Consider the following 24,817-nt stretch of genomic DNA (forward strand, 5'->3'; position numbering starts at 1 on the left):
AAGAAGTGAAAGTTGTGCCGACTTAATATTGTTTGTTCAGAAAATGTTCCTTTGTTACTGCATGTTACTGCACTGTTTTCACACCTGCATGGTAGCTAGCCAATGCTCAAGGCGGCTAACTTGTGGTAATGACCATGCCTTATTAAAGTAACTAAACAAATTAAAGTTACATTAACCTTCTGCGTAGGTGCGGGAGCTATGAGGACCTCAGACGTAGGTTACACCGTCGATTAAACACAGAAGTATAAATCAGCCTTAAGTTTGGTTGTGTTCAGCATTTCCTATATGTCACCCGCCAACAATCGGCTCCAAAACAGGGTTTCAGAAACAGATGGGGGACGTCACGGATACTTGGGGCCCGATCTACTAAAGGTTTGCGTGTATAAAAACACGTGCAAACTTGATAGCGCGCGCAAAGCTGACGTACTAACCGGGAGCACCGAGTGCTATTTTGCTCATTTGACAGACGCAATGTCTGTCAAATGAGCAAAATAGCACTCGCTATCCATTTAGCGTGTTTGCCTTCATGAATATGCAGAATACATGTAGATCATCAGAACGCACAAAATACTGGGAGGAGGAGATGCAAATGTAATCATTTAGCACACGCAATGTGATTTATGAAACCTGAAGCAGATAGCACGCGCTGTATTTGCGTCTATATTTAGCACGTTTGAAAGGCAGGTGCAAACTGGCACAGCGTTACGCACACATGGCTGCGGTCACTGTAAAGCTCATCATAACATCGCTTTACAACATGCCCACAACAGCGGGGCTTACAAGCATTACTACATGTTTTAGTCAATCAAACCAAGAGAACAAAATAATAATAATAAAACAACACAAATTCAAAGCAGTTCAGCACCACGGATAGCGACCGCATCATTCTGACACCCACTTTAACTTTTTCATATAATGAGAGCACAGTAGGTCACTGTATCAACAGATATAAAGTTTAGTCAAATTGGCACAGCGGCCCACATGTTCACTGTCACGGCAACACAACCCTGGCACGAGCTCGGTCTAGGGCATCCAAGCGTTGGTTGCCCGTGCCATACTAAAGAAGGAATCAGGTGGCTGTCGAGCAAAAGGCAAAGGGAAAAGGCGGACCTTACCTGTGCCGACTTCTTTCCAGGACACCATTCATGGCTCCGGGACCAGTTCACACTGCTTCCTTCTCGTTACCCCTCAGCGTTTCGGGTGACAGTTCATATTTAAGTTGACATATATAACACACGACAAAACTCAACGGGAAAAAGGGAAAACTTCGCAAGAATGTCTTTCCACGGCTTCTGACAACGGCGTCTCTTTCTTCTCGCCTCTCTAGCAGGTGTCTGCCTGAGCTAATCAAGACCACAGCGACACCGTCTCATTGATAAATTGGTCACGTGACCAGGAAGGTCCGCCCACCTGTAGCTCGACAGCCACACCCCCATACTCTGGACAGTGTTGCCGCAACATTCACATACAAACAAAAAATCAATATGAAGTACTCGGCCTACTCACCACTGTTTGGATGAGCCTTAAGCTCCGCGGACTTGTCCACGATGCACTGTATGTCCATTTTCTTTGATCTGTCATTCTCAATAGATAACATGACATGTCCACTCAGTCTCTCCTGTCCCATCGTGCTCATCAAGGGGTTTTTAGTTAGTTTTAACTTGGAGAATGAGCGCTCACTGAGCTGCACCAGGCAGCTTGGTGTAACTCCTCATCTCGTGCTTGCAGCAGTGTGTTGGGGTGAATTGACTCAAACATGTTCTCAGTTCCATTTAAGCTGGTGAATCTTTGGGACAGTTGCTGGATGATGATATCAGGCATTGAAAACGTTCACCCGAAAGTTGCTCCCTGGGACAATGAGGCGACTGTCTTCATCCAAGTGACGCCTAACTTTTCTAGAGCAAGAGTGGCAGACTAAGCCTCATCAAATCGCTCTCTAAACTCCATCAAAACACTGATTGAGTTTTGGAGTAGAGTAGATGCGTTTATTTCATCGGCAGATCTTCTGTTTTTTCTCACATCATTCACCTTTTCACAGATAGCCTCTCAAATCGCGTTTCTAACACTGAGATGTCTCTGCTGGAGTTCACTGATGTGTTTATTTCCCTCCTCCACTAAAACCTCCAACTCCATGTCTTCAAACTTCATTTATCACTTAAGGCCACTCTGCTCTCTCAAACTCTACATGGTGACAGCCAATAGCACACGCAAAATCCTCATTAAAATAGGGCGGTCCACACCACTTTTGCACTTGTTATCATTTGCGCACGCAGTCTTAGTAGATCACCCGCAACACGCCCAGAAATAACACGTGCAAAATTATTATTTGCACACGCAAATTAGCGCTCATTATTTGGGATCTTAGTAGATCAGGCCCTAGGTCCATTATATATACAGCCTGTGGTATTTCTTTCTTGTTTCTTAGTCCAGTCTGTTGTGTTTCCTGTTTTGTTCTGTATCTCTGGATCTCTGTGTTCTTGCACATTTTGAGCTTTGTTTGTACCTTCTGTCATTAAATCTTGATTTTTCGACATTGGTCCTCCGTTTTTACCCATTGGGACACTTAACTAACAATGACATGAAGGAAGGAGAGCAATGATATAAATGTCTCTCTTTTTGTTCTAGGTATCTGGGAATCTGTGTCAGAGAAGACAAACTCTATCCAATCTTAGAGGTGAGCACCATGCTTCTTTTTTTTGCTTTCAGCGTGTCATGAGTCATCAGTGCTGTGTATGTGTATGTGTGTGTGTGCGTGTGCGTGTGCGTGTGCGTGTGCGTGCGTGTGTGTTCACAGGTTGGCTGTGTCTCTAGTGTGAAAAAAAACCCACAACAGATAACACTGATATGTGCTGATAGTGATAATGAAATGCCGAGCGAGTAAAGAGAAGTGTTAATGGTGTAACTGGTCATTTTCCTCAGTGTGTAACATGTTTATTATCTTCATATGTGTGTTTATTACACACGTGGTGCTGCATTTGAAACACTGGATGCTTCACGGTTTTGAAGGTTTTAGTTTAAAAACTGAACATTCTGGTCTTTGTTGTTTCAGTACGTGAACGGAGGCTGTCTGGAGGAGCTTCTGCTCAGGAAAGACGTTCCCCTGTGCTGGAGAGAGAAAGTAGACCTGGCCTGTGATATAAGCAGAGGGATGATCTACCTGCACTACAAGAACATTTACCACAGAGACCTGAACTCAAAGGTAAGACTCCAAGCTATCTCTAAAAGTAGTATGGGAGGTAGAGCCTTCAGTTATCAGGCCCCTCTCCTTTGGAATCATCTACCAGTCAGGGTCCGGGAGGCAGACACCCTCTCTACTTTTAAGAGTAGGCTTCAAACTTTCCTTTTTGATAAAGCTTATAGTTAGAGCTGGATCAGGCTTGGACCAGGTCTTAGTTATGCTGCTATAGGCTTAGACTGAACACACTGGGATCCCGTCTTACCCTCCTCACTCCTCTCTCTGCCTGTCTCTTACTTTAACTCTTCCTGTCCCATTAAAGTTACTAACACATAGAACCTTTCTGGAGTCCCTGAGCTCCCTTGTCTCGTAGGTTCCTCTGGATCTCTGCGGTGTTAGATTCCTTTGGGTCTGTTTTTCTTTCTTTCTTTCCTTTCTTCCTTTCTTCCTTCCTTTATTCTTTCTTTCTTTATTTCTTTCTTTCTTTCTTTACTTCTTTTCTTTCTTTATTTCTGCGTTCTTCTTTATTCTTTAATTACTTATTTCTTACTTACTTCTGTCTTTCTTACTTCCTTTTTTGCCTTTCTCTTTAATTTCTTTAATTATGTGTTTTTTATTTACTTTTCTCCTTTCTTTTCTGTTCTTTTTCTTATCGCTTTTTCATTCCTCTTTCCTTCCTTCCTTCTGTCTTCTTTCATTCCTTTGTTTTTCCTTTCTCTCTATTCGTCTTTCCTGCTGTCCTCTTTTGCTTTCATTCCTTCTTTCTTCCTTGGTTCCTTCTGTCTCTTTTATTACTTTGTTTTTTCTTTCTTTTCTTTCTTTCATTCCTTTCTTTCCTTCTTTCTTTCTTTTTTCTCCTTTCTTTTTTGTTCTTTTGTCTTTCTGTTTTTTATTCCCTTTTCCTTTCATTCATTCTTTCCTGCTGTCCTTCTTTATTTCTTTCATTCCGTCTTTCCTTCCTTCCTTCTGTCTTTCTTTCATTCCTTTTTTTCCTTTTCTTTACTTTCTTCATTCCTTTGTTTTTTTCTTTCTTTTCTCCTTTCTTTTCTGTTCTTTTTCTTTATTCGCTTTTCCTTTCATTCCTTCTTTCCTTCCTTCCTTCCTTGTCTTTCTTTCATTCCTTTGTTTTTTCCTTTCTTTCTTTCTTTCTCTTTCCTGCTGTCCTTCTTTATTGCTTTCATTCCTTCTGTCCTTCCTTCCTTCCTTCTGTCTCTTTTATTACTTTGTTTTTCTTTCTTTTCTTTCTTTCATTCCTTTCTTTCCTTCTTTCTTTCTTTTTTCTCCTTTCTTTTTTGTTCTTTTTTCTTTCTGTTTTTTATTCCCTTTTCCTTTCATTCATTCTTTCCTGCTCTCTTTCTTTCATTCCTTCTTTTCTTTAAGCAGACTCCAGCTGCTACAACTACTACCATCCGTCTCACCACTGTCATCTCTCTCTCTCTCTCTCTCTCTTCACCTCCCTCTATCCCTCTCTCCAACACGGTAGGTCTCAGCAGATGTGTGTCTAACATGAGTCTGGTCCTGCTGGAGGTTTCTGCCTGTTAAAGGAAGTTTGTCCTTGCCACTGTCACTTGCTAAATGCTGCAAAGTGCTCTGCTCATGGTGGATTAAGATGAGATCAGACTGAGTCCTGTCTGTAAGATGGGACTGGATCTGATCCGGTCTTGATGTTGGGTCTTTGTTGATAATAGAGCATGGAGTACAGTCTAGAACTTTTTCTATTAATAAAGATTGATTGATAAATAGCTTCCAAACTGGAGGGATCTAAGCCTTGTAAACATTCTGCTCCATCATTAGCTATGGTAGATTTAAAGGTAATTCCTGCTTTCTATTTTATTCATGGTAACAGTCACACACGTCATCAAATAGTCCTTCTTATGTGAGCACAGAGCGCGAGGGTTGGAGGTGTGTGTGTGTGTGTGTGTGAGCGTGTGTGTGTTTAACCCTGTGTGGGCGCTGACTGGTTGCCAGGCTTCACAGAAAAATCAGTCAGTAATGCAAAGGAACAAGTCAACATGGCAACTGCTCCATTGTCATGTTGATAGGTTGTTGCTAATGAGGTGCAGTTGCTCCACACATCACTTGTTGAAACTCACATGCACCCTGGATTGCCGTGTGAAAAGGGCCCCCTCTCCTGCAGTAAACCCTCTCACCATGCACGTCACCCTGAGGCGACTCATTTGGCTCTTACCCAATTCACTTTATTCCCACAGAGGCTAACAGTGGATTTATGTCACGCTCAGGCTACAGAGGCTATAAGCCGGTCTGTCTTTATGTTGAAAGAATGTGCTGATAAGGGAACAGGTTTTACTGATTGGGGAGACTTGTTTTAGTTACACTGATCAATAATGTTTGACTCAAGCAGTTATTAGTTCTGTTAATTCCTTCAGGATGTCTATTGTGATGAAGATAAGGAAAGTCAATCACGTCAGAGACTCCCACAAACACCAAGTTAAAAAGAGCTAAATAAAAGCTGCCCCAAATAAAGAGTGTCCCCAACTTCATGTTGTGTACTCCGTGCAGAATCGCCTTCAGTAACCAGTCTGTGGGATTATCTTAAAGCTATACGACACGACACGATATGATACGATACGATACGATAAAACATGATACGATACGACGCGATACGATAAAACATGATACGATACGACACGACATGATACGATGCGATACGATAAAACATGATACGATACGACACGACATGATACAATACGACACGATAATCCACAATACGATACGATACAATAAGACACAATGCGACACGATACAACACAATACGATACGACACGATACTATACTATAAAACATGACACGATACAACACAATACGATACGACACAGTTCGATACGATACAATACGATACGATACGATACGACACAACACCATACAATACAACACAATACGATACAATACGATACGACACAACACCACACAATACAACACAATACAATACAACACCATACAATACAACACAATACAATACAACACAATACAATACAACACCATACAATACAACACAATACAATACAACACAATACAATACAACACAATACAATACAACACAATACAATACAACACAATACGATACAATACGATACGATACGATACAATACGATACTATACGATACTATACGACATGAAATGACACGATACGACACGATACGATACGACACGATACGATATGATACGATAAAACACGATACGAAACGATACAACACGATAATCCACAATACAATAAGATATGATACGATACGACACAATGCGACACGATACAACAATACGGTACGACACGATACAATACAATACAACATGATACAACACGATACGATATGATACAACACGATACGAGACGATACGACACGACACGATACGATACGATACAATACAATACGATACAATACGACAAGATATGACACAATATGATACGACACGATACGAGACGATACGACACGACACGATACGATACGATACAATACAATACGATACAACACGACAAGATACGATACAACAGGATACAATACAAAACGATACAACACGATACAACATGATACAACACGATACTATACGATACAATACGATACGACACGGTACGATAAAATATGACACAACACGATATGATACAATACGACACGATACGATACAATACGACAACACGATATGATACGATACGACACGACAGGATACGATACAATAGGATACGATACAATATGATACAATACAATACGATACAATACGATACAATACGATACGACACGACACAACACCATACAATACGATACGATACAATACGATACAATATGATACAATATGATACAACACGATACAAGATGATACGACACGACACAACACGATACAGTACGATACAATACAATACGATACAATACGATACAATATGATACGACATGACACAACACGATACAATACGATACAATACAATACGATACAATACGATACAATATGATACGACATGACACAACACCATACAATACGATACGATACAATACGATACAATATGATACAACACGATACAAGATGATACGACACGACACAACACGATACAGTACGATACAATACGATATGATACGATACAAAACGACACAATACAATATGATACAACACGATACAATACAATACGATACAATACGAAACGATACAATACGATACAAGACGATACGATACGATACGATACAATACAATACGAAACGATGCAATACGATACACCACGATATGATACGATACGACACGATACAATACAACATGGCACAATACAATACGATACGACACAATACGACACGATACGACACGATATGACACGATACGATACAATTAACACCAAAACACCCTGAGCCCACGTAAGAAATACAATCTTTGCTGTATGCAGGAACACAGGTTATCAATGTGGGTCTCCCAGCTGAACTTGATACCAGGTGGACACCTAAATACTTGTAGGAGCCGACCTGACAGACCTTCATTTCGTGGATATGGACTGGAGTGTGATCAGCCATAGAGCAAGGGTCAAACACCATCTCCTGTGTCTTCTTCACATTGATTAAAATGTGGTTATCATCGCACCACTGAGCAAAGGTCTGAACCTCAGTGAAGTAGGATGACCTGAGTCCTGGTACAGCAGACTGAGGGTGGCCATAGGTGTCATATTTATGGGCTCTGATCTTAATGAGGCATGCTGAAAGCATAGGCTGTATAAAATATGGATGTAGTATCCGTGACGTCACCCATCTGTTCCTGAGAGCTGTTTTGAAGCCAATCGGCGGCGGCAGCCATATTGGAAATGCTGAACTCAACCAGGTAGAGTGTGACGTAGTGTGAGCCAACAGCTATGTGGAGTCACGTCAGTCATGTCCTTATTTGGGCAAAAACTTGGAATCTTAATATCTTCTGAACCGTCTCGTTAGAAAAAAGTCCCCCCCCATACAGTGTGTGCTGATAGAGAGATTAACTAAGATGTCTTTTGTACCAGGCTGTAAACATGTTTATTAATGCTGCAAAGATCGTCTTTTTCCCATTCATGTCTATGTGGTTTCTGGCATTTCTGCAGCCAGCCTCAAGAGGATTCTCAATGTATTGCAGTTTATAACACTTCCACATGAGCTTCATCCTTTGAGACCCAAGGCTGCCGCTTGGCTGAAAGCTGTCTAGCCTAATGAAGAGACTGGATCCTGTAATGAGTTTCCTTTCGTGTAACATTCTGTGGTTTGTGTGGCAGCTTGAGTAACGAGTCCTGAAGCTCACTCACTCTGTAGTGGTTGAGTTGTAGGAGCAGAAGTACAGACATACAGGGGTAAAGAGGGATTGTGGAACGACTTTTCGTTTACATTATAAATGTTTTGGCAAAATGTTCAACAGAAGTTATGTTGCAGCAAACCGACTACAGTGTCTGAAGTCTCTGATGCCAACATTTGAGGACGTCCAAAAGGCAAACGGCCTTCTGAACCAAAGCTGCCTTCGTGAAAACGCCTCAGTAACTTTGCATGTTGACTCGTACCAGAGTTTAAGTTCCTGGAAAAGTTGAGGCCCCTTTTAATTAGTGCTTACAAGCTCCTTCTCCCCCCACTCTTTGTGTTCACCAATGTGCTCCATTTTTGTTCCCGAACTGTTGCTTTCTTTGGCAGAGAAGGCGAGAGCTAAATTTAGAGGTCTGGGACTGAAGTCTTTCCCAGGAGAGCCTCGTAATGACAGGCTATATTTGATGAAAAAGGCTTCTGTGCAATAGCAGCCAGATGCTGATACGTCACAGAGTTGGCAGCTGAACACATTTACATAAAGACTCATATCTGCGTTTTCTCTCAGACATATTTCTTACTCACACACTAACAGATTTACACACATGCAATGCATCCCACACATATAGATTACACTCATAAAGCCTCATGCACACACACTTGTAGCCACCTACTGTTTTCATGCAACTAAAGATCCATCACAGTCTACCCCTCAGCACCCCTTCACCTGTAAAATACACTCAAGAGGGTTGCTTTATTTCAATCAATCACTCAATCAATCCTTATTTATAAAGCGGCAAATCACAACAAACGTTATCTCAGGACTCTTTTACAAACAGAGCAGGTCTAGACCACTCTATGTCAAATTATGAACAGAGACCCAACACCAAGACAGGATAAGACTCAGTCCACCTTAATCCACCATGAGCATTGCACCTCACAGTATTTAGCTAGTTACAGCGGAGAGGACAAACTTCCTTTAACAGGCAGAAACCTCGAGCAGAACCAGACTCATGTTAGACACACATCTGCTGAGACCGAGTTGTGTCTGGAAAGAGGGATAGAGGAGAATAAGAGAGAGAGGGAGCGGTGATAGTGATGAGACGAGTAGTAGAAGCTGTTGCCGCTGGAGTCCAGCATGTCCGTATCAGCTGGAGTCTGGAACGTCCACAGCAGGACGTCTACAGCAGATAGATAGATAGATAGATAGATAGATAGATAGATAGATAGATAGATAGATAGATAGATAGATAGATAGATAGATAGATAGATAGATAGATAGATAGATAGATAGATAGATCTTTATTTGTCCTTAATAAGGAGATTTGTTGTCACCGCCTGTACAAGAATACATGTATAAAACACAAATAAACATTAAACTCAGGGAACCTACGAGACAAGGGAGCTCAGGGACTTCAGAAAGGTCTATGGTTAGTAACTTTAATGGGACAGGGAGGCAAGGCAAGGCAAGTTTATTTGTATAGTGCATTTAAAACACAAGGGGAACTCAATGTGCTTTACATTAAAACATTAAAAGCACTGGAAAATTCAAACAAGCATACATTTGCACAATTAAAATGACAAATTTTGGAAAATTTGAATATATAAAAAATTACATTCAAATTTAAAGTGAGTTAAAATGAGCTAAGATAGGAAGGCAGTGTAAAATAAAAAGATCTTAGTCTTTGATTTAAAAGAGGTGAGAGTTGGAGCAGACCTGCAGCTTTCAGGGAGTGTGTTCCAGATATGTGGTGCATAATGACTAAACGCTGCTTCACCATGTTTCGTTCTGACTCTAGGGACTGAAAGCAGACCAGTGCCTGATGACCTCAGAGGTCCAGGTGGTTCATACAGTAGCAGCAGATCAGCAATGTATTTGGGCCTAAACCATTTTGTGCTTAATAAACCATCAGCAGGATTTTAAAGTATATTCTCTGACAGTGTAGAGATCTAGCAACTGGAGTGATGTGGTCTACTTTTTTGAGAGAGTTAAAGTAAGTGATGAGAGGGTTGGGGTAAGGGGGTGAGATAGGATCCCAGTGTGTCAGTCTAAGCCTATAGCAGCATAACTAAGAGCTGGTCCAAGCCTGATCCAGCTCTAACTATAAGCTTTATCAAAAAGGAAAATTTGAAGCCTACTCTTAAAAGTAGAGAGGGTGTCTGCCTCCCGGACCCTGACTGGTAGATGATAACTCAGTTATTACAAATCAGTTTAGAGTCAGAAACCACACCGGCTGCCTCACAGAGTCTTTGTTGTGTACTGAAGCGCTTCACATGGGGGCGTCTGCTGAATTATTAAGTGTACAGGAGAGGTGCTGATGACAGAGCCTGTTAAGTCTACTGATAAAAGGAGCCTGTGTGTCTGAGAGATGGACGCTCACCTGCAGGGCAGTAATACTTATTAAAGACAGAGCATTAAAGATCAGAACATGTGGACAACAGGAACGGGATCTCTGACATCAACCAAACACTGCCCCCTGCTGGCCAAAGAGAGCACTGCAGCTGAGTTATAAACAGAAAGGATTAATCTTTTCAGGCAGCCAGCGAATCAAAGTCTATGTGGACCAGAGAAACCAGCTGTGGAGGATTTTTCCATTGCTGTTGCACTAAATGCATGCAATGACCACATGTTCATTCCAAGGTCCATGAGCTCTCTTCTAATTCGTATCCCACTACCCGCAAAACAGGGGGGGGGAGGAGGAGGGGGGGTACATATGCAGCACTTTTTCCGTTCTCCGTCATGCTGTATTCAAACTATGAAAAAAGAACAGAGTAAATGAACGATGGGAACAGATTTGAGTTCAGTTATAACCAAGAGCGTTTGCCCTGTCAGCTGAAATCCTCAGCAGTTCAACTTGTTCCATTACCACAGAGTAAATTGTGTGCAGAGAGAGAGGGAGGATGAGGGAGGATGGGGGAGGACTAGATCTTCACTGTATGAGTGATTTTATTCCACGTGATGTGATTCTACTTTGTTTTGGTACATATTTAATGCTGTTCGGACTCAATTGCAGCATTCCTGATTCATTCTCATTTACACAAGTTAAAAAAAGAAGGTGTTATTCTGGAATAAAATACTGATGTTAAAAACAAGCGGCAACCTCCAGTCTAAAAATATGAGTCCAATGTGGAAGTGCTAAAAGCTGCAGTTCATGGAGGATCTGCTTGAGGCTGGCTCTGGAAGTACCAGAAGTCACATACACATGAATGGGAAAAAGATTATCTTTACAGCATTGATAAACATGTTTACAGTCTGGTACAAAAGACGAGTGTAGATAGCTCATTTCTCGATGTCCTCTCACTGTGAGGGGGGTGAATTTTTTTCTAATTCGGTAATTTAGAAGATATTGAGATTACTAGTCTTCCAATGAGAGGCACAGCTGCCTGTGGGAACACTGTAGCTGTTGGTTAGGAGGCTCAAACTCCACCTCTGTACGTCACACTGGCTCGACAGAAGCAATATGGCTGCTGCTGCCGATTGGTCTCAAGACAGCTCTTCAGAAACAGATGGGTGACGTCACGGATACTACATCCATGTTTACAGTCTATGGTTAAAAACTGATGAAACATCAAAGATAGGAGTTCATCGTGTATCCAAGGCTCCTGTTGTAAGAGTGATTTAGAATAAACAAAAAACGAAGAATTCTGAGCAAAATTTAACAAATGAAACTAAATAAAAATAGAAAATAAAACTAATTTAGATATCACTCCTTGATGAGGCCCTGAATTTTGATGTGGCTCCCTGGGGGACTCTCTGCCTTCCTACTATTAATATACACTACCAGTCAAAAGTTTGGACACACCTTCTCATTCGAGGGTTTTTATTTACTTTAATTATTTTCAACATTGTAGATTAATACTGAAGACATAAAAACTTGTTGGGGTTTATTTTGTATTATTATTATTATTATTATTATTATTATTATTATTATTATTATTATTATTATTATTATTATTATTAATGTTATTATTAATGTTATTATTATTATTATTATTATTATTATTATTATTATTGATGTTATTATTGTTATTATTATTATTATTATTATTATTATTATATTATTATTATTATATTTTCATGTTATTAATATTATTATTATATATTATATTATTATTATTAATGTTATTATTAATGTTATTATTAATGTTATTATTATTATATTATTATTATTTATATTGATGTTATTATTGTTATTTATTATATTATTATATCATGTTATTGTTGTCATTTATTATTAATGTTATTATTGTGTTATTATATTATTATTAATGTTAAAATTATTATTATCTTATTATTATTTATTATTATTATTATTATTATTAAATGTTATTATTGTATTATTATATATTATATTATAGTATTATTATATTATTATATAATGTTATTATATTATTATGGTATTATTATTAATGTATATTATTATATTATTTATTATTATTATTATTATTAATGTTACTTAATGTATTATTATTAGTATTATCATTATTATTATTATTATCATTATTATTATTATTATTATTATTGTTTTTATTAATGTTATTATTATAATTATTATTATTAATAATGTTAGTATTATTATTATTATTATTATTATTATTATTATTATTATTATTATTATTATTGTGTGAATTTCAGAGATGCTGTGACACAGACTGTAATGACACCTCCAGCCTTGATCTAAACATGCTTATAATCATGTAAAAAAAACATTTATTCATATGTCCCTTCTTTCTGCTTTCTAGAATTGTCTAATCCGGGTGACGTCTCGGGGTCGGGAGGCCCTGGTGACTGACTTCGGCCTAGCCAGGGAGGTGGTGGAGCTGCCAGTCAAAGACCCCGCCAGGAAGCTGTCACTCGTGGGTTCAGCTTTTTGGATGGCCCCCGAGATGCTCAGAGGAGAGCCGTATGACCGCAAGGTAACAGACTCCTGCTGTACCTCAGAGACCAGGGTCAGCTCCAACCTGGATTATTAGGTAGAAATATCAGGCAGGTTTTGGTCATCCATAGTTTAGTGAACAAAGTAAACAAATATAAATCTAGTGAGACTCATTCTGTAACTGAACACACAGAGACATCAGCCAATCAAGCCCCAAACTTCACCATGGCTTTATGATATTCAACACGCTCCTCTCTCTCAGATCAATGTTTTTCTGTTTGATTCACGTTTGACCAAAGCATTGTAAATATAATCTTAACCAGTTCAAGACTACATAAACAACAATTTGTTCTAAAACATAAACAAGACAGAATTAGTAAGTATCCTTTAACACTCGTGAGATCATGAGTCTGGTCCTGCTGGAGGTTTCTGCCTGTTAAAGGAAGTTTGTCCTTTCCACTGTAACTTGCTAAATGCTGCAAAGTGCTCTGCTCATGGTGGATTAAGATGAGATCAGACTGAGTCCTGTCTGTAAGATAGGACTGGATCTGATCCTGTCTGGATTTTGGGTCTTTGTTTATAAAACAACATAGAGTATGGTCTAGACCTGCATCAGAGTGCTGGGTCTGTGTGTCAACAGAAGGTGGGCTCTCGGTGAATCACCATATCACAAGCTGGACACCGTGCTGGCATTCTGGTGCTCTCTTTCTTAATTGGTTTCTCAAACACTTTTAACCCTTTGACTTTTAATTTAGTGATTAAATGATTAAATACAAGACTTTTCCCACTGGATAGAGGTTTAAAAGGTTCAAACAGGATTTCTTAAATAATGTTTGAAACTCTGGAGTGACATGTTCGCTGTGAGTTTCAAATTCAAAACAAACGTTTTATACAAATGCCTCAGTGAAATGTACGAGCAGCTTTTAAGTTGATCTCCAGCAAAGATAATGAAAGAAATAAAAAGAATGAAAATTCAATGAGAAAATACCATGCAAATCACTTCATCATAGATTAAACTGTGGTATATAAATGTTAATAAAACAGTAGAAAGTGAAAGAAGGATCAACAGTAAAGTGTTATTTGACTAATTGAATAATATGAGATGTAATGTAATGTTATTGATTCTAACTGAGGGCTGCAAATAACGATTCTCCTCATCACAAACTCATCCACACACCTTTGCTTAGCACAAGTATTGTTGTTATTGTATTATTTTACAATTTTAAGTGTTGAAACCAGAAGTTTACTTACACAGTATAAAAAAACACGATCTTTTTTGTCTCACTGTCTGACATTAAATTAGACTAAACTTTTTTTGTTTCATGTCAGTTAAGATTACCAAAATTATTTCTATTTGCTAAATGTCAGAATAATGAGAGAGATAATTTATAAGAGATTTTAGTACTATTTTCTTCAAAGTCAAAAGTTTACATACATTTCCCTAGTATTTGGTTGCATTGCCTTTAAACTGGATGACTTGGGTCAAACGTTTTGGGTAACCTTCCACAAGCCTCTCACAATAGTTTGTTGGAGTTTTGTCCCATTCCTCCTGACAGAACTGGTGTAACTGAATCAGGTTTGTAGGCCGTCTTGCTCACACATGCCTTTTCAGATCTGCCCACAAAGTTTCTCTGGGATTGAGATCAGGGCTTTGTGATGGCCACTCCAAAACATTGACTTTGTTGTCCTTAAGCCACTTTGTTACTGATCTGGCAGTATGCTTAGGGTTATTGTCCATTTGAAAGACCAATTTTGCCCAAGCTTTAACTTCCTGGCTGATGTCTTGAGATGTTGCTTCAATATTTCCACATTATGTTCTTTCTTCATGATGCCATCTATTTTGTGAAGTGCACCAGTCCCTCCTGTAGCAAAACACCCCCACAACATGATGCTGTCACCCCCATACTTCACAGTTGGGATGGTGTTCTCAGGCTTGCAAGCTTCCCCCTTTTTCCTCCAAATGTAACGATGGTATTTATGGCCGAACAGTTCAGTTTTCGTTTCATCAGACCACAGGACATGTCTCCAAAAATGAAGGTCTTTGTCCCTGTGTGCATTTCAAACTGTAATCTGGCCTTTTTATGTTGCTTTTTGAGTAATGGCTTCTTCTTTGCTGAGTGTCCTTTCAGCCCATGTCGGTGCAGGACTTGTTTGAGTGTGGACAATAACACTTTCTTACCAGCTTCAGCCAGCATCTTCACAAGGTCTTCTGCTTTTGTTCTGGGGTTGATACACACATTTCACACCAATAAACGTTCATCTCTGGGACACAGAAGCCGTGGAAATGATGCCTGGAAATTCCCATGGTGTTTATACTTGTGTATAATTGTTTGCACAGATGAACGTGGCACCTTCAGGCGTCTGCAAGTTGTACCCAAGGATGAACCAGAGTTGTTGAGCTGGACAATTCTCTTCCTGATATCTTGGCTGAATTCTTTTAATTTTTCCCATGATGTCTCACAAGGAAGTAGGCGTGAGCCCGACTAAGGATTTGATTAGTCGAATGTAATTCATCAGATTTTGCCCATAGTCGATGAATAGTCGAATGTTTTTTGTTTTTCCTTATTGACCCAAAGTCTGCATGATGGTGACCGCATGACAATATTACACATAACCCTTTACAATTAAGAGACTCATAGCTTAAAGTAAAAGGGACAACAGAATATTATAAGTATAAAACTTAGATTTTTTAAATCTATATTTCATGCAAAAACAACGAGGTGATGAAGGAGAGAAAACTCAAATAAGACCACCATCCATTAAACATGGAACAACACGCCGTTATAGAATAAAGAATCAGGAGATATTTAAACAGTGTTCACACAGAGGAGAGCAGCACTGTAGAGGGTAGTTTGTCCAACTTAAGACTAAACATTTGTTTAATGTTCAAAATCAAACCTGAACCAGCTAAAGGGTTTTTAAATCTCTGAACAGAACCTTTTAAAACAGTCTTTCATCTTTGTCCGCTTGAGTCTTTTCAAACTGTACGTGAGGAAAACCATCATGTGTACGGGCAGAAGTGCGCTCCTGTCTTTGTTGACTGTAAATCCTGTCTTTGAGAATATCCTCTCTGATGGTGTGGAGGTGGATGGGATGCTGTGGATTGTTTTTGAGGCTTCAGACAGCTTTGGGTATCCCTCCTCGTTCTTTTGGCCCCGTACAGTTTTTGTGTGGTCCGGTAATCCTTGATCTCACAGCCCTCTTCATGAAGCTGCTCCTCATCTTCATCACTAGTTTTTAGATTCAACTGAAGTTTTATTTCCCGACATTTTGAGCTGCCATGAACGTAGAAAGATTTAAAGACCAGCTGAGGTACGTCTGCTCCACAGGTCCCGCTAAATGGGAGAGTCCACCTTTAATTACCAGGGGAGATTTAATTACCACTTTAAGGAGATTTAACACTTCAAGAGCTGTTCTCAGAATTACATTAAATAAGTCTGTATTTATATAAAAATAGGATATATGAGACACTATTTTTACAGGAAACAGGAAAATAATGTAAAATTAGACATTGAGCACCCCCATGGTTTGAATGGAATGATCCACATTTCATATGCAAATATTCGACTATGAGATTAGCAGTCGACTAAGACTCGTTAGAACGAATCGTCCAATATTCGACTATTTGGGGTCACCCCTACAAGGAAGCAGTGTGTTTGAGTTGTGCCTTTAAAATACATCCACAGGTGTGCCTCCTATTAACTCAATAGTTGTCAATAAACCTACATTTTCCACATCGATGAATTTTTGTAGTCGACGTAATCGATTATGTAGACTAATCGTTACAGCCCTAACTGAAAGAGAATTAAAAGCAGACAACTTGAACTCGTAAATGGGGCCTCAGAACTCAAAGTGGGTTTTTTTTACACCCAGAATAATGCATTCAATGATCAGAGGTGAACTATTCAGGAAGTACATTATTCCCTGTGTCTCTGTACACATCATTCCCCCTGATAGGACAAACCAAAAACAAATCACCAAACATATGAGCTAACCTGTCCCCCACCATGCATACCGTGACAGCAAAGTCATCTCAAGTAGAGTATCTTCTCAGCCTGATCTGAACACAGACTCAGTCAGGCAGCTGTGCTATGTTGTGTAGTTACTGTATCAGTGAACTAAGGAGGAGGAATCTGATGTTTGTTGTGAACTTATGCCGTGCTGTGCAAAGTATGTTCTTATATCTTGATTACTTGTTTCTTTCAAAAGTACCCATGTAACTATGACATCACTTCTCTCTCACTCCAGGTGGATGTTTTCTCCTTCGGCATCGTGCTCTGTGAAATCCTGGCCAGGATCCCTGCAGATCCAGAGATTCTTCCCCGGACTCAGGTAGAGCAAACACAAAAACGATCTCTCCTCGGTGGACGGTGACGTTCTCCTTTATAGTTTGTGTCAAATATGACATGTTAAAATACTTCAACACTTTCCCTGGTGCTGCTCATGGTAGTGAAAGTTATTAACCATCATCAAGGGGTCTCAACCTGCATCTCTCGTAGCTCTTGTTTATTGTGTTCCATAAACACGTTTGATGTTGGTGTGTTTCAGGACTACGGGCTTGATGTGGACGCATTCAGGGAGATGGTGACGGGCTGTCCTCAGCGTCTGCTGGAGTTAGCAGCTAGCTGCTGTATGGTAAGAAGATGAAAAAGTAAAGGTTAAGGTTTTCAAGGAGACATTAAAAATATACCAGAGGTAGAGTAATCATCTGTTATCATCTGTCACATAATTTACTGGATGAACTTGTGCTGAATCAAATAAAGAGAATGCAGTTAGCAGATCTCTTGCACTGGACGATCAACTCTGATGTTCCTTCTTAGTTTGTGTTTTAAAGGTGACATATCATGCAAAATTGACTTTTTAATGGTTCTTTACCTGAAATATGTTTCCCTGGCATGTCTACAAACCCCCCGAGAATGTAAAAAATCCATTCTGCCCCTGTTCTGATTTCTTCACCTTTCTGTAAATGTGTGTGAAACCAGCCGTTTCAGACTTCCGTGTTTTTGTTACGTCACAACAATATCCGGTCTGTCACGGAGTCAGAGCTCGGAGCTTTTTCAGCCCATAGACTGTATAAAATAATACTGAATCCCTCCCCCGTTTTTCATTACCTGCACAAATGTGTGCTAACAAGGAGCTTAGGAGGGAGGCATGCTAGTTGTAGGCTGTCTTAATAAACACAAAGGTCGGTTTTACTCCCCACGTCTGCAGATTTGAAGATCTAGTGGATGATTTTTATTTATCATGGATAAGTGCTAGCGCTAGTTAGCATAGCTACATAGCTACATGTCGTAGCTGTAGCTGTGTAGCAAGACACACATCTACATACTGAAAAATAAAACAACAAGAAACACAGAATCTGTGACCAATGGTTCAGAAAAGGTCCTGCTGCCTTTCTGGCAGAAGTCGGTTTTACTCCCCATGTCTGCAGATTTGAAGATCTAGTGGATGATTTCTATTTGTCATGGATAAGTGCTAGCGCTAATTAGCATAGCCACAGAGCTACATGTTCATAGCTCTAGCTGTAGCTCTAGCTGTAGCTCTAGCTGTAGCTCTAGCTGTAGCTCTAGCTGTAGCTCTAGCTGTAGCTCTAGCTGTAGCTCTAGCTGTAGCTCTAGCTGTAGCTCTAGCTGTAGCTCTAGCTGTAGCTCTAGCTGTAGCTCTAGCTGTAGCTCTAGCTGTAGCTCTAGCTGTAGCTCTAGCTGTAGCTCTAGCTGTAGCTCTAGCTGTAGCTGTGTACGAAGACACACGTCTACATACTGACAAATAAAACAACAAGAAACACTAAATCTGTGACCAATCCTTCATAAAAGGTCCTGCTGCCTTTCTGGCAGAGGTCGGTTTTACTCCCCACGTCTGCAGATTTGAAGATCTAGTGGATGATTTTTATTTATCATGGATAAGTGCTAGCGCTAGTTAGCATAGCCACATAGCTACATGTTCGTAGCTGTGTACCAAGACACACGTCGACATACTGATAAATAAAACAACAAGAAACACTAAATCTGTGACCAATCCGCCAGAAAGGTCCTGCTGCAGGCGCCTCTCCGTCAGGATCAGATTCTGGATCAGATTCAGAGGGTTGAAGTAACGTGATCTCTGAGCAGACGTGTATATTCAGCCAACATGTAAACATTAGATCAACGTGCTGGAGAGCCGAGGCACATCCACTTCCTGAGGGGGCGTGGTCAGAGAGAAAACAGAGTGTTCTGATGACTGCTGAAGAAGAGGGTTTTTCAGGCATGCCAAAATCTGATTTCAAAGTGTTTTTTTTTAGCATAAACTTTAAAGACATGTTTTGGGGACCTCTTAGACCAATATATATTGATGAAAAAAGCGTGATATGTCACCTTTAATGCACGGAGAAATTTTCATAAAACAGGTGAGTTGCAGAATTTGAAATTATTCTGTCTTCTCCTTCACTTCAAGCTGGAGTCCTTCAGACGACCAGCATTCACAGAGCTGCTCGACGAGATGGGAGAGGTCGCAGAGAGTCTGGAGCTGCCGCCAAAACCTGACACGAACACGTGCTGAGGTGTCAGTCCTGGGTCGTCACCGCTCTGGAAGCAGAGTTTCAGGGTTGTTTCGTGCTGTTTGCACAAGAAACGGTGGACTGATCATGAGCAGAAGGAAAACCCAGAATACGTCTGATTATTTCTCCTCTGCTGCGTACACACACACTGGCTGAACTTTGCAGATATACTCAAGGTGTGTTTGGAGGGCAGTGGAAACACACCTGATTTCACACTGTGCTGTGATACAAGTATAAGGTCTGTTTTTCACTGAATGTCTTACCTGACTAAAAGGTTTTTATTTCCTCCCTTTCTTGGTTCTCTGTGACTTGTTGGTTTGTTTGTAACGACACAGATGCTCGAGTCTGTTGATGTATTTTATGCCTCTTCTCTGTGCTCGCCGCCTGTCCCTTTTTGACTCTTCAGGCCTTGAATCTGAATCAGCAGGACTCCACTCCAGGATGATCTGCTCTCCTCTGGGACTTCAAGAACTGGATCACGGGACATGTTTTTATGAAATGAGACAGATAAATGTTTCTTAAAGCAGGGCGGTCAGGGATTCATGCAACCAATGCATGATGAATCAGGAACTGAGGACATTCAAAGACGTCAGACGCAGGGAAACACGCCAAGAGAAAACATGCTTTGCACATTTGCATATTCATAATTAGGGCCCGAGCACTGACAAGGTCCCCTCAACATGGTTCAACTTACATGCATGACATTTTTTTCACATACCTATCAGGCCAAGACCTATAAAAGAATACCTAATTTCATGGTGAAATCCCAACAGAAAGTCGGCCATCTTTTTTTTTTTCAGTTTTTCACCTGATTCGCAAGGGTACTGTCACAGATATTTAAGGGGTATTTAAGAAATGTTGCCCTAGATCTTTTCTCCAATCCACTTACATTCTGTAGTAAACACATTGACGATTCAAAGTTATCAGAAACATTTTGCGAAATCAAAAAATTGTGGGTGTTCAGACATTCAGGCGATGCATCAAACGCACACATCTCGCCATAAACAGGAATTTGATTTTTGGGGGCTGTAAAATGCACAAAATCTCACCAAATTGGCCACACCCATCGGACTCACATCCCATTTATATATTTTGGGGCTCTCGTCCAAAAAATTCAAAAATCTGCTCCATAGCGCTCCCTAAAGGGTTAAAAGATAGGGTAAAATGACCCTCTCCATAGAGGTTTTTTGAGCTATGTGCACAATTTGGGACATGCATATTCAGGGCATCGGGACGAACAAAAAAGCCTCTTGCAGCCATATCCTAAAACCAACAAGAAGAGCGCCACCTAGCTTTGAATGTGAAAAATGGCACCCAAATAAGGGTGCATACTTTTACGGGCCCACTCAGGCGGTGGTTGCAGGTGTATATCCAGTGTCACTTTGAGTTGTTTCAAAACAGAATTCATCCGACGCATCCGTTTTTCATTAACAGCCAACAGATCATCAAGACTTTGCATTTCTGAGTGAACTGGATCCTTTAAAGTCTTAATTCATCTCTGGATAATTCACTCACACAGGGGTTTGCTTTCAGGGGGATGATGTTGCCTACAGTGTTGTGTTATTTCCTTCTTCTGTTTATATTTTGTCTCACTCTTCAACCTTTCTGAAGTTAATTTGAAGTGAGTGTGTGTAAATATTTGAGCTCTTTTTGGTATTGTTAGGGTCGTTTGCTAAGTTAAACAGTATTTACTAGTTTCTGCTTTGTTGTCTTTTGATTTTTCAGACAGCTTCAATATAAAGTGAACTCAAAGACTCAATATAAAGTGAACTCAAAGACACACGTTGTTTCAGAATGTTTCTTTCTTTAATGGATGTATCAACCTGCAAAAAAATTTAAGTCCAATGCGGAAGCGTTATAAACTGCAGTTCATCGAGTGTCCACTTGAGGCTGGTTCTGGAAGTACCGGAAACGACATACACACTAATTAAAAAAAGCCGATCCTTACAGCAGAAATAAACATGTTTACAGCGTGGTACAAAAGACTGGTGAAGCCCCTGAAAACCTCTGCAGAGTCTCTCCTGAGTGCCTGTGTGAAAGAGGCCACTCAGCTCTACACCCTCATCACATGATGCCTCTGTAATGTGGCCAGAGATCTCACCTCTTCTGCAGGCGCTCTGGATCTTCATCCAGAAGCCTGTGCACAATCAGGAACCAGGGCCTGCCCGGTTAGTTTGGAGCCACCGGCATGCAGGAGTCTGAGGCCGCCTGCCTTCACTCTGTGTCGTCATGCTCTCATGGAAACATTGTGAAGGCATAAAGGAGGCTGCACATGTTTCTGCATGCTGTTCCACTGAGAGAACCACAGAGAGCAGTATGTAGAGGATGCTTTGGCAAATCCTTCACAGCATCAGATCTGATTGCTCTGTTGCGTTCCACCTGTGTCTCTGATCCGGCAGTTCAGAGTCCTCCGGATCAGATACACAAGACTTCTATTTTTGCCGGGATGCCGGAGCACGACGCATCAATCTCAACAGAGCAGATGGAGCGGGACAGGAAGTCAGGTTTCACCAAAACAAAATGAAAACATCCGGTTCATTTTCAGAATAAAACACTCTGTGTTATCACCAGATCGTATTTCACTTAACTACAACAACAAACCAAAGTCATGATGAGCGGAGCCAGGCCTGGAGTCAACAGGTCAGAGGTTTTCAGAGGACCAGAAAGACAACATGGATGAGGAGTGTAGTCTGGATAGCTCATTTCTCTATCTGCACACACTGTACGGGTGGTGGATCTTCTTATAACGCCGCAATTTCAAAGATATTAAGATTACGAGTTTTCCAATGAGAGTCACATCTGACCTGATTGACAGGCAGGAACACTGTAGCTGTTGACTAAGAGGCTCAACGCCCGCCTCTTTACGTCACAATCGCTCAACAGCATTTCTGTTAATTTGAACATTTCCACTATGGCTGCCACTGACGATTGGCCTAAAAACGGCGCTTCAAGGAACAAATGGGTGACGTCATGAATACTTCGTCCATTATTTATACAGACTATATGAGGGACCTATCACATCTTGGACACTGGGTTTATATTTAGGGCACAGAGGGCAGTGGTACAGGTTACAGCATCTTTTGCAGCATTCAACTGCAGACTGAGCTCCGTGAAGTGATGGAATGATGAATCCACAACGGACAGAAATACTGTTAAAACAAGTCAAATCCGCTTGGTACACAAAGCTGTGATTAAACAGGATTCAATCACCCAGCACAGCAAAGTCTTTATGTGTTTGCTTAAAAACAAAAAATAAATTATACTGTTGTCACATTCAGTTGTTTGATTAAAGTCTAGAATAACTGAAACTGTGAAGGAAATGTTAGTTTGGAACATCAAGACTTATTTTTTCTCAGTTTTGGATTCTTAAGAATAGCTACCGACCGTTGTCTGCTGGCTTAAAGGTGACATATCATGCAAAATTGACTTTTTAATGGTTCTCTACCTGAAATATGTTTCCCTGGCATGTCTACAAACCCCCCGAAAATGAAAAAAATCCATTCTGCCCCTGTTCTGATTTCTCCACCTTTCTGTAAATGTGTGTGAAACGAGCCGTTTCAGTTTTCAGTGTTTTTGTTACGTAACAACAATATCCAGTCTGTCACGGAGTCAGAGCTCGGAGCTTGTTCAGCCCATAGACTGTATAAAATACAACTCAACCCCTCCTCTGTTTTTCATTACCTGCACACATGTGTGCTAACAAGGAGCTTAGGAGGGAGGCATGCTAGTTGTAGGCTGTCTTAATAAACACAAAGGTCAGTTTTACTCCCCACGTCTGCAGATTTGAAGATCTAGTGGATGATTTTTATTTACCATGGATAAGTGCTAGCACTAGTTAGCATAGCTACAAGTCGTAGCTGTAGCTGTGTAGCAAGACACACGTCTACATACTGACAAATAAAACAACAAGTAACACAGAATCTGTGACCAATCCTTCAGAAAAGGTCCTGCTGCCTTTCTGGCAGAGGTCGGTTTTACTCCCCACGTCTGCAGATTTGAAGATCTAGTGGATGATTTTTATTTTTCATGGATAAGTGCTAGCGCTAGTTAGCATAGCCACATAGATACATGTTCGTAGCTGTGTACCAAGACACACGTCTACATACTGATAAATAAAACAACAAGAAACACTAAATCTGTGACCAATCCTTCAGAAAGGTCCTGCTACAGGCGCCTCTCCGTCAGGATCAGATTCTGGATCAGATTCAGAGGGTTGAAGTAACGCGATCTCAGAGCAGTCGTGTATATTCAGCCAACATGTAAACATTAGATCAACGTGCTGGACAGCCGAGGCACATCCACTTCCTGAGGGGGCGTGGTCAGAGAGAAAACAGAGTGTTCTGAGGAGGACTGAAGAAGAGGGTTTTTTCAGGCAGACCAAAATCTGATTTCAAAGTGTTTTTTTGAGCATAAACTTTAAAGACATGTTTTGGGGACCTCTTAGACCAATATATATTGATGAAAGAAGCGTGATATGTCACCTTTAATCACTACAAGAAATGACATCACTTTTGGGCCTGACTGTGGAGGTGCTTCACTGTGGAGGTCTGCAGAGGTAGGGTCCTGGCTGTTGAGGTCTGCAGAGGTAGGGGCCTGGCGGTGGAGGTCTGCAGAGGTAGGGGCCTGGCTGTGGAGGTCTGCAGAGGTAGGGGTCTGACTGTGGAGGTCTGCAGAGGTAGGGGCCTGGCGGTGGAGGTCTGCAGCCATAAGTTTGTTACGAGTCCTGTAATGTTTGAATCTATCAAACATTGGTTTCAGCAGTTGAGTGAGAAACAGCCTTTTTGTCTGCTTACTGAGCACTGAATCCTTTATGCTGTCAGCCGTGTTTCTAAACGTCTTTGTAGCAAAGCTTTTAATCATAAGAGTGGAATGTTATGTTTCCAATTAAAGGCTCAAAGAGAAGCGTCTCTTTGAGCCTCCATTCGACACCTAGTTGTTTGGATTTGCTCCTGCCTCTCAGCCTCCCACAGTTCATCCACACACTCAGTCATTTAGC

General features: G+C 40.5%; 1 protein-coding gene across 4 annotated transcripts in view; it reads left to right on the plus strand.

The window, feature by feature from the left end:
• Positions 1-21,594, plus strand: part of zgc:162952 (PKc_LIMK_like_unk domain-containing protein) — a 46,107-nt gene extending 24,513 nt beyond the window's left edge. For 2 of the 4 annotated variants that reach the window (XM_034692178.1, XM_034692180.1), the window contains 6 exons: positions 2,626-2,674; positions 3,050-3,199; positions 13,156-13,329; positions 17,538-17,621; positions 17,838-17,924; positions 19,719-21,568. In XM_034692178.1, coding sequence (XP_034548069.1) covers positions 2,626-2,674; positions 3,050-3,199; positions 13,156-13,329; positions 17,538-17,621; positions 17,838-17,924; positions 19,719-19,823 — 649 coding nt within the window. In that variant the 3' untranslated portion in view covers positions 19,824-21,568. Of the gene's footprint in view, positions 1-2,625; positions 2,675-3,049; positions 3,200-13,155; positions 13,330-17,537; positions 17,622-17,837; positions 17,925-19,718 lie in introns of all 4 variants that reach the window. The other 2 variants (XM_034692177.1, XM_034692179.1) reach the window with 2 other exon arrangements.
• Positions 21,595-24,817: the final 3,223 nt, after the last annotated feature.

Source organism: Notolabrus celidotus, chromosome 9, assembly GCF_009762535.1.
Source record: "Notolabrus celidotus isolate fNotCel1 chromosome 9, fNotCel1.pri, whole genome shotgun sequence".
NCBI classification, from domain to species: domain Eukaryota; kingdom Metazoa; phylum Chordata; class Actinopteri; order Labriformes; family Labridae; genus Notolabrus; species Notolabrus celidotus.